This window comes from Lithobates pipiens, unplaced genomic scaffold (genome assembly GCF_037356315.1).
Source record: "Lithobates pipiens isolate NorthernLeopardFrog02 unplaced genomic scaffold, aLitPip1_a1.2 Scaffold_25, whole genome shotgun sequence".
In the NCBI taxonomy this organism is placed as follows: Eukaryota; Metazoa; Chordata; class Amphibia; order Anura; family Ranidae; genus Lithobates; species Lithobates pipiens.
In genome coordinates this window covers 111,620,854-111,640,312 of record NW_027507787.1, presented here as the reverse complement: position 1 = coordinate 111,640,312, position 19,459 = coordinate 111,620,854, and the positions used below count along the sequence as shown (strand labels likewise).

General features: G+C 44.4%; 1 protein-coding gene across 2 annotated transcripts in view; it reads right to left on the bottom strand.

Moving 5' to 3' along the window:
* Nucleotides 1-19,459, bottom strand: part of PRPF19 (pre-mRNA processing factor 19) — a 563,471-nt gene that overhangs the window by 173,756 nt on the left and 370,256 nt on the right. For both annotated transcript variants that reach the window (XM_077454802.1, XM_077454803.1), the window contains exons 11-13: nt 13,425-13,580; nt 13,081-13,150; nt 12,914-12,999 (exon numbers count right to left, since the gene is read on the bottom strand). In XM_077454802.1, the coding sequence (XP_077310928.1) occupies nt 12,914-12,999; nt 13,081-13,150; nt 13,425-13,580 (312 nt within the window). The remainder of the gene's footprint in view (nt 1-12,913; nt 13,000-13,080; nt 13,151-13,424; nt 13,581-19,459) is intronic.

The window sequence follows — 19,459 nt, the reverse complement described above, 5'->3', positions numbered from 1 at the left end:
GCAGGATGGGTACTCTTACCAAAACCATGAGATCATACGGGCATAAAGAAATGGACGGATTCCCCCCCGGTCTAACAGCCTTTGAAATTACTGTAGGTCTTCCAATCGGAGGAGGAATAGTCTATCATCCACAGGATGTTCACCACACGTATGTTCACCACACTTTCATAGCGCTACATTTATTGTTTATTTCTGTTTCACTAACCCGTCCAGGTGCAGGACCACTTAGGAGCTAAGGGCCCAACCTTTCCTCTTCATGGCGGGTTCCTTTCACTTGAACCTTCAAGGGCTGGGTACCCTTTAATGTTTAGGGTCCACTCCCTTGGACCTGTACAGCCCCCTGCAGGAACTGCCTTAGCGCTGTAGTGTCCAGTGCCTGGAGGACATGTTAGAGGCAAAACCTTGCAGGATTTTGAGTCTTCTTTGCGAGGTTCGGGTACCATTTATCTAAGCATAAAAGCCTGTGTCAAATGGATCCGATCAGTCAATCCCTTGATTGATTTTGACCTGGAGCTCAAACCGTGCCATCCACCTTGCAGACACTGGTAAAAAGAAAAACTAAAGTGCTTCCTGTACGGGAGGGGTAATATAGGGGATCACTTCCTGTCTGAAGACCTTTGTCTACCAGTGTCCATTCACCTAATGATGGAGGATAACCCAGTAGGTAATGAATATTAGCCTGAATTTGTTTCCGGTGATGTATGAAAAAGAAAAGGGATATACGCCAGGATTAACACTATAATCCTACAACTTAATAAAACTCTGGTTAGACCATATCTGGAGTATTTTGTACAGTTCTGGTCACCAGTCCTCAGAAGGGATGTGCTGGAACCAGAGAGTCCAAAGAAGGGCAACAAAACTAATAAGGGGACTGGAGGACCTCGATTACGAGGAATGACTGCAAACACAATCTATTCTCGCTGGAAAAATGACGCTTGAGAGGATATGATGGGAATTTATACCTCAATGGCTATCCCAGCATAGGAAAAAGAAACTATTCAGTCTCAAGGATTGTAAGAGGACACGGGGACAGACAGATTGGAGGAGAAGCGGTTTAACCTTAAACAGTGCAGGGGGTTTTTCAATGACGGGGTAATAAGGATGTGGAACTCTCTTCCACAATTGGTGTTTGCTGAGGAGAGTATGAATATTTAAGAGACTCTTGGATGTGCATCTTAACTGCTTCCCGACCAGCTGCCGCAGTTTTCCTGTGGCAGAATGGCACAGGCAGGCGAATCCCCGCAATGTTAAGGAAACCACGATGATCGGATTTGATCCAGAACTGATCAATTCCCGGCCAATGAAATCTGGCTTGGACCTGGTGATCGCTCCTGGGTAATGAGATCCTTCCCCTGCATGTGTAAGTGTAAACACAGCAGGGGAAGTGATGCTATCTCTCCTTGTGTCAGTCTTTTCTGTTCCAGACAGAGGAGAGGAGACATCTCACAGTAAGCGCACTAAACACTACACTGACACCAGTCCACATAGGTACACTTTCCACCCCCCAGTTAACCCCTTCACCCAGTGCAGTTTTTTTTTAAATCATTGTTCTGGTGTCATTAGTGACCAAAATCAGAGTTAGGGTAATTAGTATTAGGGCCAGATAGATCTAGGAACCCCTCCAATAAAGGAGTACCCCCTTGATTACCCTGTCACCAGTGATTACTGTATAAGTGTCACAGGTGACACTGGTTAGCTAGTTAATTGTTTATAGCGTCAGGACCCCCAATGTATTTTACCTCAAGCTTTAACCCTCTGATCACCTGGCGGGCGATATCAGTTAGGTTTTAGTGCCAGATAGGGTCTGCGTCGCCCCAGGCAGCGTCAGAATACACATCCCTTAGTAGTATAGTGTCTGAACGGATCAATATCTGATCAGAACTATATTAGCATCCCCAGCAGTTTAGGGTTCCCAAAAATGCAGTGTTAGCATTCACAGGGATCAAAAGCCTGATCCCGTTAACAGTTTTTTTGGTAGTCAGTCACTGACAGTCAGGAGCTTTTTTCCTGCGAGTCACTACTGTACTAGTAAATTTAGAGATCAAATCAAAAGTACAATAGTGAAGAGGCCTAAACGTTTCTAAGCATGACAGATGGTGAAGAGGAAGTCACTAATTGTCAGATTTAGGCTCAGAATATGGACCAGTAGACAGCAGCAGTACCCCGACAGATAGCTCTGGCGATGGCATTGTGGTCCCTGCCAAGGTGATGCATACCAGACCCCGTTCTGCTGTTGAGGTGTAAGAACCACAGGGCTCTCGTATGAAGCAGAGAGCCAGTACTAGTGCCACTCATCCTTCTGGTGAGCTGGCAAGCATCAATGGCCTAGTACATCATGGTCGTACATCCAGCACTGCAGTATCATGTGGTGACATGGCGAGCAAGCGCAATTCAAGCAGGCGAGGTGGCTAGCACAAGTAGAGTCCTGAAGCCACCAAGACGACAAAGACAGGCCCGTCGAAACCCATAGTGCCATTCCTGCTGCATTTGCCAATCCTAATTGGGAGCCCATCACTACTGCAGCACCCGTACTTACCCCATTCACTGGCCAACCCGGAATTCAAGTGTAAACAGTTGATTTTACGTCACTTGATTTTTTATTCGCTGTTTTTTACAGAAGATCTCTATAGATCTATTGTAGACAAAAGCAATTTATATGCCGGTTAATTCATTGGCATTAATCCCCAGCTAACCTTTGCCATAGAATGGAAACCAATTACGGTTTCCGAATTTAAGACCTACCTGGACCTATCTCTCCTCATGAGCATAACTAAAAAGAGTTGCGGTCATATTGGCCCACCGACCCAATTCACCATATGCCCGTGTTCTCCATCATCATAACCAGGACACGATATGAGCAGATCCTGCAGTTCATGCACTTCAATATGATGAACTCTGTCGTCCTTGGTTGCTTCCTCGTAAACCACTTCAACCAACAGTTTGCAGCCTTGTTTACTCCCGATCAAGTTGTCTGCATTGATGAGTCCCCGATTAAGTTTTCTGGCCGCTTGTCATTCAACCAGTATCTTGCCAGCAAGTGTGCCAGATATGGGGTCAAGACGTACAAGCTCTGTGACAGGGCCACAGGCTATACATATAGTTTTATGGTTTACGAGGGAAGAGATAGTTACGTAGAGCCGGGGAACTGCACAACTACATAGGGAGTGCTGGTAAGATTGTGTGGGACTTGGCGTCACCCTTATTCGGAAAGGGGTACCACTTGTATGTGGACAATTATTACATGTGTGGAACTTATTAGTCTCTTGTTTGATCACGTAATTAGCGCATGTGGCACCGTGCGATCTAATTGCCGGGGCTTACCCCAGCAGCTTGTATGATGCAGTCTTAAGCTGGGGGAGAGAGACTGCTTGAGATGTAATAAATTGCACGCTGTGAAGTAGAGGGATAATAAGAATGTTTTCGTTCTGTCCACCCTTCATGCAGACACGACGGTCCAAATTCCTACGGTGACTGCCATTGTTGAGAAACCCCTCTGTGTACACGAATATAACCTTAATATGAGAGGGGTAAACCTCAACAACCAGTTGTTGGCGCCGTACCCAATTGCTCATAAGGCCAGATTCTAGTACAAAAAAAAAAGTGTCTGTATACTTATTTCATTTGGCTCTGCTGACTGCTTATGTGCTATACAAAGCTTCAGGACGAACTGGATCCTTCCTTAAATTCCAGGAAGAGATCATCACAGCCCTGTTACTGTGGCCCAACTTCCCAATCCAAATGCAGTGAGCCAGCTGCATGAGAGGCATTTTCCACATGTCCTCTCGGGTACCCCTACCCAAAGAAGATGTTGTGGCTGTAGAAAGTGTGGATATAGGCATGACACACGCTTTTATTGTCCCTCCTGTCCTGACCAAGCTGGTCTTTGCATTGGTGACTGTTTCGAACGCTACCACACACTGGTGGAGTATTAGCGTAGGGTACAGCATTGCACAGTCCTAGGCATACCAACATAGGGTCTCAAAAGATGTGATGACCATAACATTTTGAGAGACCCTAATCTGGAAAGTTTACAGTTTATATAGAAAAGTGCAAAAAACAAACAAAAAAAAAAAACACAAAATAAGAAAGCCAAAAAATAGGATTTTTAAAACAACTTACCTGTAAAATCCTTTTCTTGGAGTACATCATAGGACACAGAGTCTCAAAGTAATTACTTGGTGGGTTATAGGCCCACCTTCAGGTGTTGACACTGGTATAACTAATGCAGGAAGTTGACTCCCCTATATAACCCCCTCCTCCTTCCAGGAGTACCTCAGTTTTTGTAGCCAAGCAATATACTCTCACCCCATAAAACAGAGGGGCGGGAGCTGTGTCCTATGATGTACCCCAAGAAAAGGATTTTACAGGTAAGCCGTTTTAAAAATCCTATTTTCTCAAGTAATTACTTGGTGGGATGTCCCATAGCAATGCTACTTGAGGGGAGGGAGACACAACCCGTAGGGTAATCCCCAGACCTGAGGATTTATACTGCTGCCTGCAGCACACTGTGCCCGAAAGCGATATCCTCATTCCATCTTACATGCACTTGATAACATTTTGCAAATGTATGCACTGAAGAAGTTGCGGCCTTGCAGATCTGAGACATGGAGACGCACTGCCCAAGAAGCACCAACCGCTCTGGTGGAGTGTGCCTTAACTTGAAAAGGGGGAATCTTTCCCTTTAAACCATAAGTTTGAATTATAACTTGCCGAATCCACTTGGAGACATTGGATTTCGACGCTGCTGTCCCTTCTTAGGACCCTCTGGCAGAATGAATAAGACGTCAGTCTTACGATTCTGAGCGGTTTTCTTCAAATAGATTTTCACTGCTCTCACTACATCAAGACAATGTAGATTTTTCTTTCCTGGAACCTGGTCTGGGAAAAAACGAAGGCAAGACAATATCTTCTTTCAGATGAAAGTCTGAAACTACCTTTGGCAAAAAGCCTGGACGAGGGCGTAACACCACTCTGTCCTCATGAATAACCAAATATGGCTCTTTACAAGAAGGAGCAGCCAATTCTGACACCCTCCTTGCTGACGATATAGCAACTAAAAATATCGGCTTCCTTGTCAAAAGGACTAAAGGAATATGATGTAATAGTTCAAATGGCTATTTTTGTAACACTGACAAAACTAGATTCAAATCCCAAGGGCTTAAAGGAGATCTAACTGATGGATTTATTCACAGCACTCCTTGCATGAAACCCCGGACTAAAGAATGCGTAGCAAGCGGTCTTTGAAACAGAATTAATAAGGCTGAGACTTGACCCTTAATAGTACTCAGGGCCAGCTTCATCTCTACGCCTAACTGTAGAAAGGCAAGAATTCTGCCTATAATATATCTCCGAGGGTGCCAACCCTTGGATTCACACCAGGAAACATAAGCGTTCCAGTCTCTATAATATATAGCTGTAGAAGAAGGCTTCCTAAAATTAATCAAAGTAGAGATAACTGACCTGGAAAGCCCACGTTTCTTCAGAATGTGGGTCTCAATAGCCGAGCCGTTAAATTTAGCGTTTTTAAAGTAGGATGGAATATAGGCCCCTGCGATAGCAGGTCTGGCCTCAGTGGAAGGGGACAAGGACCATCCACTGTCATCTTTACGATCTCCGCGAACCATGACCTTCTGGGCCATGCTGGTGCTATCAGAATTACCGACTTTCTTTTCAGCTTGATCCTGGAAATAAGCCGAGGCAGCAACTGGATCAGGGGAAAAGCATAGATTAGTAAGAAGTGATCCCAGGGGGTCACCAATGCATCTGTTCCGTACGCGAGTGGGTCCCTTGTCCTGGACACAAAGTTGACTAGCTTTGTGTTGAATCTGGACGCTAGAAGGTCTACGTCCGGAGTCCCCCATTTTTGGCAAACAGCTCGAAACACTTTGGGATGAAGAGACCATTCCCCGGAATAGTTGCTGGCGACTTAGTCTGCCTGCCAATTTTCTACCCCCGGAATGAAAACTGTCGATAGGCAGGGGACATTCTCTTCCGCCCAAGTTAGAATCTGGTTCAGCTCTCTCTGAGCTGAGAGACTTCTGGTGCCCCCTTGGTGATTGATATATGCCACGGTCGTGGCATTGTCGGATTAAATCCTGACAGGAAAATCCTTTAACCTGGAGGTCCAGGTCTTTAGTGCCAGATATACTGCCCGAATCTCTAGGATGTTGATGGGTAAGGTACGCTCGGTTCCTGACCATCGTCCCTGGACAGTCGTTTTGTCTAGTACTGCTTCCCAGCCTGAAAGGCTGGCATCCATGGTCCGCGGGGCGGAGTGACCTGACGTCACCTCGTGTGGAGTAGTTTGTATTCAGGAAGGACGAGTTTGTCCGTATGCGTCCGGCCGGCGCAACGGATTCAAGGCTGACGTTTTTCTTGTACATTGTAAGTGCAATTTATTTATATTGGATCCAGTTAATAAAAGGTTTTATACTATTGGAGCTTTATTTCTTTTCCATGCAAATGGTGTGCACCCTGAGTTTTTAAGTATATGGGAGATGTATTGAGGAAGTGCATCCAGCTATTCATCTGATGGAAGAGGTAGTCTGAGGAGAGCAGCAAGGATCCATTTCGGAGTGGGAGATAATTGTATATCTACATGCGTTTTGCGACCCTCTGTAGTGGGGGGTCATGAACTTCTGGTAAGAAGTAGATCTACACATTTGGTGGCGGATTGAGCACTATTCACATGTGGAGGACTCTATTTCGTCATTTATATTTAATTTCATCTGAAAACTTTTTCGTATTCATTTTTATATTTGTATATGGTTTATTAATTAGCACATTGGGTGTTCATTACACTGTTGCATTGTTGGATTATAATTCATGATTAATTTAGAATTTTTTTGCTCTTTATATTACCCATATGGTAAGGGTGAGATAAAGTCTATGTGATATTGTCACAATATATGTTGATTACATGCACGGGAGGCTTTAGCCCTGTGGTACACTTATGGTTTAGCGCAGCTTATTTTTTACTTATCCGTTGTCACTACCTTCCAGATAATTGGTCTGAAGGTTTATTTTGGGGATCTGCATGATCACCCTTTGAGCCAATAATCGGTCCAAAGCTTGCAACAGGGATTGGTTTTTGGCTGGATCCCTCGGAACGTTTGATCTGAGAAAACGGGCAGGTGGAAATTCTAGCTTGTATCCTAGAGATGCAATGGAGAGGGTCCATCTGTCCTGAATTTCCCTCTGCCAGACTTCTGAGAACTTCAGAAGTCTTCCCCCCACCTTGGTGAGGGGGGATGCCTCTTCATGATGATGCCTTGGTATTCCGCTTTGCAGACTTGCGGCCCCAGGTTCTCCTCTGTGCCTGGGTCTGACCCTGAGATCTTCCCATGGGGTCCGACGGCAAAGGCCGTCGCCCCCTGCCTAGAGGAGGATGCCCTTGGCGCTGGGGAAAAAGTCTGTTTAAACGGACGTTTATCTTTTCTTTCCGCTGGAAATAGTCTGAATGTATTTATCCAAGCTATCTCCAAAAAGGCGTTCTCCCTTAAAGGGAAACCCAGTTAGAAGATTTTTACAAGGCGTTTCAGCTGACCAACCCTTTAACCAAAGGGTCCTTCACATGTGTGCAAGTATAAGTGCCAGACGTGATGCCTGGTGAATAGAGTCCTTTATAGCATCTATGGTAAAGCATAATGCTTTAGGTAGCTCGGCCAACTCCTGAGCTTGTTGTGCAGGGAGCTCTTTGAGGGCATCTGTAAACTGGTCCTTTAAGGACTGACAGATGCCTATGGCTGCTATCGCAGGCTGAGTTATGGTCCCTAATAAGGAAAAGGAGGTTTTTAACAGACCTTCCAAATTTTTATCTGTTGGATCCCTAAAGCGGAGGTCCACCCTAATTACTAGTCCTACGTCTATGTGACACCCCCCCCCCCCCTCCCTAATCACTAGATATCCCTCTTACCTTTCTGATGTCTTCTTCTGCTTTCTTCTTCTTTCAAATTTCCTGCCTCTGGAGATTACGGAAAGGGGCGGTGCCGCTGCAGAAATGGGCGGGGCTTCAGCGGCAGGTCAGTTCTTCCTGTCGGCCGCAGGGGCTCCTGGGATCGTTGTTTTTATTTCCCAGGAGTATGTGCGGCGTCTGTACGGGACGGGACTTCCTACGACTCCGCCCGTTGTGATGACAACCTGTGTAGTTGATGACGGCGATACTGCGCATTGCGCGAGATCGGCAATCTAACAGCTGTGCATGCTGGTCCATCAGCATGCCCGTATCCCGGAAGAGGATGCCTGTGGGCTTCACATGTCCACAGGCAAAATTACAACGGTCACAAAGAGATTTTAAAAGTTCTCCAATGCAGACAACATTTTTATTCACATTGGAAATCGCAGCGTCTAGCGGGGGAGAGAAAGGGGGGGGTTCTGTCAGCATGCTGCTAAACTCTGCAGTTTTAATGATTATGGGAACTTTTTCCCTTAACTGCTAAGCAGCTGATAACCATTCAGCCTGCTAATTCCCTTAAGAAAATAAGAACCCCCTCTGCTGGACAACACATATACTGAGACAGCGCTGTTCTATGGCATTTAAGGCATATAAAGGTTTTCTCTTTTTTTTTTTTTTTTTTTTTTTTAAGAAAAAAAATTAAAAATCACATAACCCTTTTTTTTTTTTTTACCTTATCCTTGCTGCAGGATACTGCTGAAACAGCAGATCCAAACTTCACCCATCACAGCGGGCTGCGTTAACACACGCTCAAAGACAGGGGCCCTTATAAAAGGTTCCGCTCCTTTGGGCCTTGTATAGCACCCCTCAGGACAGCTTTAGGAAATGTAGCAAGACCAAAAAGCTTCCTGGTTCCTAGGGTCCAGCTCTCAAAGAGAAGCATTACAGGCAAAACCTCGTTCTTTCATTGAGGTCCAGGTACCATCCTATGGCCTCAGTGGCGAGGATTGATCTAATTGTGGAGGTTTCTTTAAATCCAGCATGGATCCCTCCTGGAGCTCCTTTAGAGCACATCTTCACTCACGACCAACACCTTTAGACACTGGCGAAAAACTGAGGTAATCCTGGAAGGAGGAGGGGTTATATAGGGGAGTCCACTGCCTGTATTGGTTATACCAGTGTCAACACCTGAAGGTAGGCCTATAACCCACCAAATAATTACTTGGAACTCTGTGTCCTATGATGTACGATAAAGAAATAGTTGGTTTTATTTTTCTTCTATTGTTCTCTCTTACGTTTGCTCTCTGTTGTCTGTGCTATTGTTCTCTCTTGGTACTGTATTTTAGAACTGTAATGTTTTATTTTTACTATGTTTTATTGTATTTGCTTTGCAGGTATGGTAAGTCTGAAGCCCCATACACACCATCAGATTTACCAAAACCATGTAGCACAAGGGCCTGCCTGATTGCAGACACATTGAATCTCCTAAGGTTTGACCACATATTATATGGTTTTGGTAAATCGGAAGGAAAAAATCATCAGAAAATCTGATAGTGTGTATGGGGCTTTACTGTTATACTATAATGTTACTTTGTTTTATTGTTAACCATCATTTGCTTAGCAGGTATGCCATTAAGCTACAGCACCGATTTTGACAGCAAGTGTTTGCTCCCACGATACGTAAATCAACGACTCCAGCGCTGTAGGAGGTGATTTCACCACCACAGTTAAAAGACAATGGTGCATGTATGGCCATCATTAGAAGTGGGTGGATGGAGGGTGGTATTTTAATGGTGGGCATACCGACCGATCATACTCTTTTTTTTCGTTCAGTCCATAGACTGCATGAAAAAAAGAACATTACAATATATGCCCAACAAGAACCAGCAACGTACTGGTATGTTGTTGGACTGAGTGGTTATACCAGAATGATCATCTTGGTATTATTCTTTTCAGCCAGTGGTCGGCTTTCATGTAAAAGCAATCCTAGCAGCTAATTAGCCTCTAGACTGCTTTTACAAGCAGAGGGAACGTCTCCCCCCCCCCCCCACCATCTTCCATGGGTTTCTCTAGCTCTCCAGTCCCAACAGGGAACCCGAGAATGCAGCCGTGGTTCCGCCAGCTGATCATAAAGCTAAATCGGAGACCAGAATGGCTCCAATCATCTTTATGGCACAAGAAACCAGAAGCTATGAGAATTTTTCATGACTTAAATTTTGCCGTATATAAATAGCGTCATCGGGAAATTAGGATAGCATTTAATCATACTGATCTTGGTGTGGTCAGAAGCCTTGAGGGCAGAGGAGAGAGATCTAGGGTCTAATAGACCCCAGTTTCCCCCCCCCCCAAAAAAAGTACCTGTCACTACCTATTGCGATCATAGGAAATAGTTACATTCCCTGAGATAACAATAAAAATGATTAAGAAAAACGGGGGAAAAAAAAGCATCCCCTCTTACGCGAATGCAAGCGTTGGTCTGGTGTCATATGTCAACAGCAATTGCACCATGAATGTGAGGTATCACCGCAAAAGTTAGATCGAGGGCATTCATTTTAGCAGTAGACCTCCTCTGTAAATCTAAAGTGGTAACCTGCAAAGGTTATTAAAAATGTATGTAGTTTGTCGCCGCTGCAAGTTTGTGTGCAATTTTAAAGCATGTCATGTTTGGTATCACTCGTCATATCAGCTTTTTTATTTCATTTTTTTTTTTTTTACATTTGGGCAATAAAGTGTGTTTTAGTGCATTCAAATAAAAAAAAAAATATGTTTGAAAAAATAAGTTGCAACCCCCACCATTTTATTCTGTAGTGCTTTTGCTTTAACAAAAAAAATAATGTTTGGGGGTTCAAGGTAATTTTCTAGCAAAAAATATATTTTTTAATGTAAACAAAAAGTGTCAGAAAGGGCCACCGCAGGCCTCACCACCCTGATCGAGTTCTGCGCCTTTCAGCTACAAGTTTCTGTTTCCTGTGTCAGCTCCCAGGTGTCCTGAGTGAGAAATCACGCTGTTCTGAGCAGCAGGGACCAGCGCTGAGCATTAAAACCACACTGGACTACAAAAAATGTCCGCCCTGTATAAAGGACATAATCGCAAAGAAAATGGCCGCTGAGCTACAGAAAAATGGCCCTTGACCATGCTTTCCACGGAGGCACACAAAGAATGGCCGCTAAACAACTGTACACAGTGAAAGGACAGTGAAAATGGCGGCAGAACAGCGCTATGGCGATCAGCACATGCAGACCTCCAGACACCCAGCGGGGAGACCACCGACACCCAGGGACACAGCCACCCAGTGCAGCCCCCCATCCAAGGCGAGAGCCCCCCAGGGGATCCCTGGTTACAGGTACACACCTCGCTCAGCAGCCCATCATGCAGCATCCCCCACAGGAGTGGAAGGAAAATAGGGACAGGGAGAGAAGAGAGGGACCCCCAAATCGACCTCCCAGGGAATTCCCAGCTGCTCAATCCTGCCGAGGCAGGGAGAGCTGTACTTACCATCTGGACTAGCTGGGGACATTTCATCACAGACCCACTCTCCGAGCAGTACATGGTGGCTGTTGGCGAAAGGCACACTGTGACAAAGACACTGGTCGTCTGGTCATAGGCACGCCCCGGAGTGTTGCGCTCACAGGCCACCCCTGGAGGCTGAGGGGCATGTCGTGGCCAACCCAGCGTGTAGCTAGTGTCTGCACACGCTTGATGGGCAGGCTGGGGAGACTACAAGGATCTAGATTATCCAGCCTGTCACCCAGCTAGCTGTTGATAGCAGATCACAGGATCTAAAAATCTTGCGCAAAAGGCAAACTTCAGCAAAAAAAAAAAAAAAATTCCAAAGGGTTCCTAGGTCCATCTAATTCACTAGGCAGAAAAAACTGAGCTGCAGGAAGCAGGCTGAGAGGTTGTTACTGAAGGGACCACCCCCTGGGCAGAACTGTGTTTTTTCACATGTTCACAGGACTGCCTAGTCCTCTCCTGAAGGTGGCGTAACAACCCTATGTTCAAGATTAATGAAGCCGTGTCAGTCAGTGAAAGAAAAAGAAATATATATATACACATACACACGACTTGCTGCTATGCATACACAGCAGTTGCGTAACCTTCTGGAAAAGCCATAGAACAGTTTTGCAAGCGAGTATGCATGAATTGGTTCTGTTTTACACTTGCAATTTCAGAGTGTTTGCAAAAAAGCCCTGTTTTAAGTAAAATGTCTTAACCACTTCAGCCCCGGAAGATTTTTATCGCTTTAAACTAATAATTGAGTGGTCATGCGATGCTGTACACAAAATTGACGTCCTTTTTTTCCCATAAATAGAGCTTTTTGGTGGTATTTGATAACCCCTGCGGTTTTTATTTTTTGTGCTATAAACAAAATAGCGACAACTTTGTGAAAAACAAACAAAAAAACACCTTTTACTTTTAGCTATAATAAATATCCTACAAAAAAAAAGTATTTTTTTCCCCAGTTTAGGCCAATATGTATTAGTCTACATATTTCTGGTAGGAGAAAAAAAATAAAAAGAAAAAAGAAAAAAAATCGCAATAACCATATATACAAAAGTTGCAGCATCAACAAAATAGGGGATAAATTTATAGCATTTTTATTATTTTATTTTGTTACTAGTAATGGTGGCAATCTGCGATTTTTATCATGACTGCAATATTGTGCCGGACAAATTAGACACTTCACACATTTTTGGGAGCACAAACAATTATACAGTGATCAGTGCTATAAAAAGGCACTGATTACTGTAGAAACGTCACTGGTAGGGAAGGGGGCAATCAAGGAGTTAACTGTTCCCTAGGTGTGTTCTAACTGTAGGGGGATGGGACTGTCTAGGAGGAGTGATCGATTGGTGTTCATACTTGGTATGAACACTCGATCTGTCTCTACATCCCTGAAAGAACAGGGATTTGTTGATACATACAGATCACGGTTCTCGCTCTGTCACAAGCGATTGTGGGTGCCTGGCAGTCATCACCGCCCACTGGGCACATCATACAGCTCAAAGTAAACATACCTTAAGATCCCAAATCTTAATCTGAGAATCCATTGTTCCAGTACCAAAAATAAGCCCATCAGGATGAAACTGAGCACATGTTAGAGCTGCAAAGAAAGAGTTGGAATTGATATACAAGTAGGTTCAAAGACAGACAAAACAGGACTTTGAAATTAGAAAAGGCTTACCACAACCTGATGTTTCATCTGTCACTTTGGTAAGGACACGTCCTGCATGGATATCAGAAAAGGCCCAATACTGAAAAAAATAAAAAGGTGTATTAAAAAAAAAAAAAGTAATGGCAAACACCAAAAAATGAATCACTCTACAATCAAACTACAATTTTTTTAATCCACTTCATAAAGAGATGTGGGATAGTGACAATTGCTTCCCTGCTGTGCACACACACAGCACAGGAACTGAAAGAAGCTCACATGTGAATTTCCAGTCATAAAGTATCAGATTTGCATTAAACTAGCTTTCAAGAAATACTCTCTTTTAAATTTTGAATTGACACAAAAAAAGTTTTTACCTGGTCATCAGAGCAACTCAACAAATAATCCCCAGTTGCATGAAGACTTAGTCCAGTCACGGCTCCCTCGTGAGCTCTCAAAATCTGAATGCAGGAGGCCTCCGGCACTGACCAAACACGTATTGAAGAATCAGGAGATGCAGAAAATACAAGATCCTAAAAAAAAAAAAAATATATATATATATATATGCAAATTTTGTAAGTTTACAGTACTGCAGCCAAGTTCCAATCACTGCTGTAATAATTAACTGGTGGTAGTAAACACCAAATCATATATTTGTTTTGATATCTTGCCTGAGATTAACCACTGACTGACCAGCCACAGTATATATACTGTGGCAGGTCGGCTCTCCTGCGCAAACCAGCGTAACCGTACATCGGGCTGTGTATGTTTAACTGCGGGGGCTCTACCGTGTGCCCGCTGCGGGTCCCGCAAACTCTGTCTGCCGGCCTCCAGCGATCGCAGCGAGGACAGGCAGAACGGGGATCTGCCTTTGTAAACAAGGCGGATCCCCTTTCTGTCAGGGGACAACTCTGAGATCTGGTGTTCCTAGTGATCAGGAACAGCAATCTAGTTGTCCCAGGCAGCTCAGCCCCCACAGTGTTAGAACACACCCAGGGTACATAGTTAACCCCTTCCCTACCAGTTAAATTTACACAATGATCAGTGCATTTTTATAGCACTGATCAATATAAATAATGTCACTGGTCCCCAAAAAATTTCACTTGGGGTCAGATTCGTCCACCGCAATGTCGCAGTCCTGCTAAAAATCGCAGATCACCGCCATTACCAGATAAAATCCCCAAAAACTTAAATAAAAGTACTTAGTTATCCCCCATTTTGTAGATGCTATAACTTTTGCGCAAACCAATATACGCTTATTGTGATTTTTTTTTACAGAATACAGATTGGCCTAATCTGATGAATACTTTATTTTATATAACTTTTTTTGGATCTGAATTACAGCAGAACTAAACTCACTAAAGGCAAGAGACATCTGCTCATGCTCTCTTACAATAATAAGAAAAAATGGACTGGGCAACAATGCATTAACTTTTTTTTTTTTTCAGGGGCCTGGAAAGCATTGCACCAGCGATCAGCCGATCGCTGGTGCCATGCCGGTCTCCTGCAGTCAGTGTGAGTTACATGCCCATACATCATACGGGCAGGCAATTTCATGAATGACTATCAGCACTCATCAGCGCCGTGGTAGTTTATTGAGAACTACAAGGTAACAGCCACAACGGATGTCAGAACTCACAGAATGAATAACGCAGCTGTGTGGGCGGAAGCTCCCACAGTTGTGCTCTTTTCAAAATGTGACGGCTGGTACAGGGGACTTCCCCGTACTGCTGTCTCACCCAGGGCTCAGATTCCCCAAACACTACAGCAGCAGGAACATATTACATGTTTCACCACAGCTACACTTCTCCTTTAAATCTTGTTGCTAGCAACTACTACTGGTTCTTATCGTTGGTCCCTCACTAGCATTGCTTTCTTGGCAGTAAAATAGCAAAGCTTTTTGAACCTGGATCAGGTCATTCATATATTTATACCAGCATATATGTTTATCATTCGATGTTGGGCAATACCCCGTTACATGCAGTATGAGGCAACAAGCTGCAAGGTTATTGATTTGACTCCTATGTTAGCAAATAAGGCTTACTGTGCCATTTACATTTTACCACATCACCTCTTGTGTGGTGCTCTTTATGTGTGTAATTTAGTACCACAGTTTCCCAAATAGCATTATGGATTATAGAAAATAAAAGAACAAACCTAAAGTGGAGCAGTGTCTAGTAAAGAATACTTAAAATTAGTAATATTAATGTGACAAATTTTCCATGTATATATTTCCTAAAATTATATTGCTCCAAAAATGAATGGACAGTGGACAAATGCATTTGTCATGGCCACAAATATTGGTATCCCTGAATTTGTCAGATAATGGGCCGCACAGTAGTATAGTGGGTAGCACTCATCTAGCAGTAAAAAGTTTTGCTAGTTTGAATCCCAACCACAACACTACCTGCCTGGAGTTTGCATGTTCTCCTGTGCCGGCGTGGGTTTCCTCCTGGTACTCCGGTAACCTTCCACACTCCAAAGACATGCTGCTAGGTTAATTGGTTTCTGTCTAAATTGGCTTTAGTATATGAATGCGAGTTAGGACCCAAGGAGAGGGTATGGACTGATGTGAATGTACAATGTATATGCAAAGCGCTGCGTAAATTGGTGGCACTATACAAGTACCTTAAATAATAGGATTATTACAGCTTACCTGTAAAATCCTTTTCTTGCAGTAAATTATGGGACACAGAGCCCAAGTAATTACTTAATGGGTTATGGGCCACCTTCAGGTGTTGACACTGGGTATACTTAAGGAAGTTCCCTCCCTATATAACCCCTCCTCCTTCCAGAAGCACACCAATTTTTTTTAGCAAAGCAATATACTTAAATCCCAAAAGAGAGGGAGGGACCTCTGTGTCCCATGATGTACTCCAAGAAAAGGATTTTACAGATAAGCTGTACTAAAAATCCTATTTTCTTTATCGTACAACATGGGACACAGAGCCTTAGTAATTACTTAGAAATGCTACTTGAGGGGACGGAGAGATAACCCGCAGGGTACCCCCAGACTTGAGGACTTATACTGCTGCCTGCAGCACACTGCGCCTAAAGGCAATATCCTCATACCTCCTTACATCCACCTGATAACGTTTTGTGAATGTATGCATTGAAGACCAAGTTGTGGCCTTACAGATCTGAGCCATGGAGGCCTTGCGTACCAAGCGGTCTTTGAAATAAAATCGATAAGCCTGAGACTTGGCCCTTAATAGTACTCAAGGCCAACGTCATCGCTACACCCAATTGTAGAAAGGCAAGAAGCCTGCCTATGATACATCTCAAAGGGTGCCAACCCTTGGATTCAAACCAGTAAACATAAGCCTTCAAGACTATAATATTATAGTTCTGGAAGCTGGTTTCCTTGTATTAATCAAAATAGAGATAACTGACCCAGAAAGCCCACGTTTCTTCAGAAGGTGAGTTTCTATAGTCATGCCGTTAAATTTAGCATTAGTAAAGTGGGATGGAATATCAGCCTCTGTGAGAGCAGGCCTTGCATTAGTGGAAGGGACCATGGATCCTCCAATGCCATGTTTACGATTTCTGCATGCTATGACCTGGGCCATGCTGGTGCTGCCAGAATTACCGGTTTTCTTTCCAGCTTGATGCTTTAAACAATTTGAGGAAGCAACTGAAAAGGGGGAAATGCATAGATCCGTGAGAACTGATCCCATGGTATCACCAACACATCTGTTCTGCATGCGAATGGATCCTGAACACAAAGTTGACTAACTTTATGTTGAACTGGAAGCTAGAAGATCTACGTCTGGAGTCTCCCATCTTTGACAAACAGCCCTGGGAATAATCTGCTGGCGACACAAGTAGTCCACCTGCCAATTCTCTATTCCCGGAATGAGACTGCCGAAAGGAACAGAATATTTCTTTCTGCCCAAATTAGAATATGGTTCATCTCTCTGCGCTGAAAGACTGTTGGTGCCCCCTCATGGCGTTGTCAGATTGGATCCTGACAGGACAATCCCTTAACCTGGAAGTCCAGGCTTTCAGAGCCAGACGCACTGCCCGAATCTCTGGGATGTTGATGGGCAAGGCTCTCGGTTCTTGAAAACTGCCCTTGTGGTGGATGTCCCATCTGTCAATACATGGAAATCAGACAAAATATTCTTCTTCCCAACGGACGACCATACAAGCCACATCACTTTTTCAATTGTAAGACGGAGGGGGTGGTGTACCTCCTGACATGTCTGTGTCAACAGTTTTATCTTGGCAAAACAAAACAGAAATTCCATCAAAGAGCATCCAGACATGTCACCTCCATGAGGACGGCCAATCCTGATCTTCCTCTGGGGAGACATGTCATTAACAAGCACCAAGGCAGGTTTCCGGGGATCAGATTTTTGATCCCTGATAGGGTTCATCCGAGCCCGAGGGGTGGGGATTGGAACAAGGTCCTCCTCCAGCGGGAAGCACAGTGGATAGCGGACCTTGGGGCCACCTCTCCCCCCCCCCCCGTCTTAATGAGCAACTTAGTTTCAGGCCCTTCCTGGAGGGCTTCTCCTCTGGTGGATGTGAAAAAGAATTATGCTCAAAGTCCTCATGAATACCAGGGCGTGACAGTAATATAGGAAATCTTTGTAATGTTCTTTAATGCAAAATTGCCTATGTTATGTCTTGTTTTAAAAATGTGTCTCGCTATATCCTCCTCCACAGTTTGTTTTTCTGTACTCTGTTGGGGTCTTTAAGTTTATCTATGATTGTTTACAGTGTTGTCTGTGGACCGCTGGCGATGAGGACCGTGGCCGAGCTTTGGGCCCCCTTTTGTCCCGCCCGGCGCAAACAGGCCTACCAATTTACAGGCGGCCTATTCAGCGATCCGTATAGGATTGCTCGCCATGGGGCTGCATCCGGTTGTTGGATGGCCCCTGGTTTTTGCGATGATTTCCTTTCGCTTTGTTGCATCAGAGGGGCATTTTGTTTTGCGGGGCACCACTGTTACGGATCCCCTAACCCCTTCTTTTAGAGGGTTCTTAGGGTGTTGCCCTCATCCTTTTTTTGCCCAGCTTTCTCCTGGGTCTATTAGAGACTTGTTAGGCAATGTTCATTTATTATATTGGACTACTAATCAGTATTTATATTTTCACATCTTTGTCCACCCCTGCCATGTTGTTAATAATCGTTTCTCCAATTTATATATTTTCATACATCTCATCCTTCTTTCCCCTTTTTTGATGACAGAAGAATTTTGCATATCTGCGTTTGAAATTGTTGTTTGTGCAACTGTTGGGCATTTTTCTCTTGGCGGTAGCTCAGCATGTGTGCACATTTGCGCACAACAGTGGAGATGGCGCCTGGCATGTTTGTCGTCCTCTCCTGGCGGCCCGGCGCATGTACACAGTTGTGCACCACTGCGGGTATGATGTCCGAGGCATCTGTCGCGTATTGCTGTGCGCGTTGACGTTTTCTCGTGACACGGCTTTGCGCATGTGCACGGCGGCATTCATGTCCACGTGTTAGCTGCACAATTCTGTGCGTGATGATGTCACACGCCATTGACATTTCTGGCGCATTTAAACGCCAGAACTTGATGCGCCTGTTCTGTCACTGCTCAGACAGTGGAGACGGACGTGCATCTCGTTGATATACATATGAGATAATTTATCTGCACAAGGTATGGCTCTACTTTTTAAACTCTCTTTAATTGTTCGTCTGTGCGCACATGTTATTTGGTGACTATGTCCAGTAGCCCATTCCCCTTTTGGATTAATCTTACAAGCCTCATATTCACACATTCAGAAAATGTTTTCTTATTTTTCTTTGCCAGATCAGTGCCCGCCTTAAGACGTCAGCTCTGACGAAACATTTAGGGTGGTGCTATATACTGACGTCGTCACGACCCCCATGTGTTTCTTGGAACATGGGTGTTTGGTTTTTATTGTGATCACTGGACGGCAACTTTTTATATGTAAGCGGGAGACGCTGGTCCCCGCTTTTTCCCTTGTTGTGTTTAACCACTTCAATAACCAGCCATAGTCAAATGACGGCCACAGATGGGATCTCCGATGGGGTACTGAAGTGGTGGCGACGAGTGGCGGAGCAGCTTTACCGGCTGTGATATATCACCAGCCAGTGCTGCAGAGCTATATCCGGGAAGCGGCGTGCACGGAGCATGTGCACGCTCCCGGGGAGGAGCTGTGTAGTGATCGGGGCTGAGGCTGGCTGAAGCTTTTCCCCTAGCTACAGCCCAGCCCCAATCAGTGTAAAAAAAAGCCAATTAAATTGGCTATTTAGTGGCTGGCTGTGTCCAATGACAGCCTGTCACTAAATGTAAACAAACGGTGTGTGTAACTCCTGTTGCTGGGTTCTCCTCTTCACACACCGATCCAGTGTGAGGAGGATATCAGCTAACAGTGAGTTGCCATTACTGTACCCCAGTATATGTTTTACTGTGCCC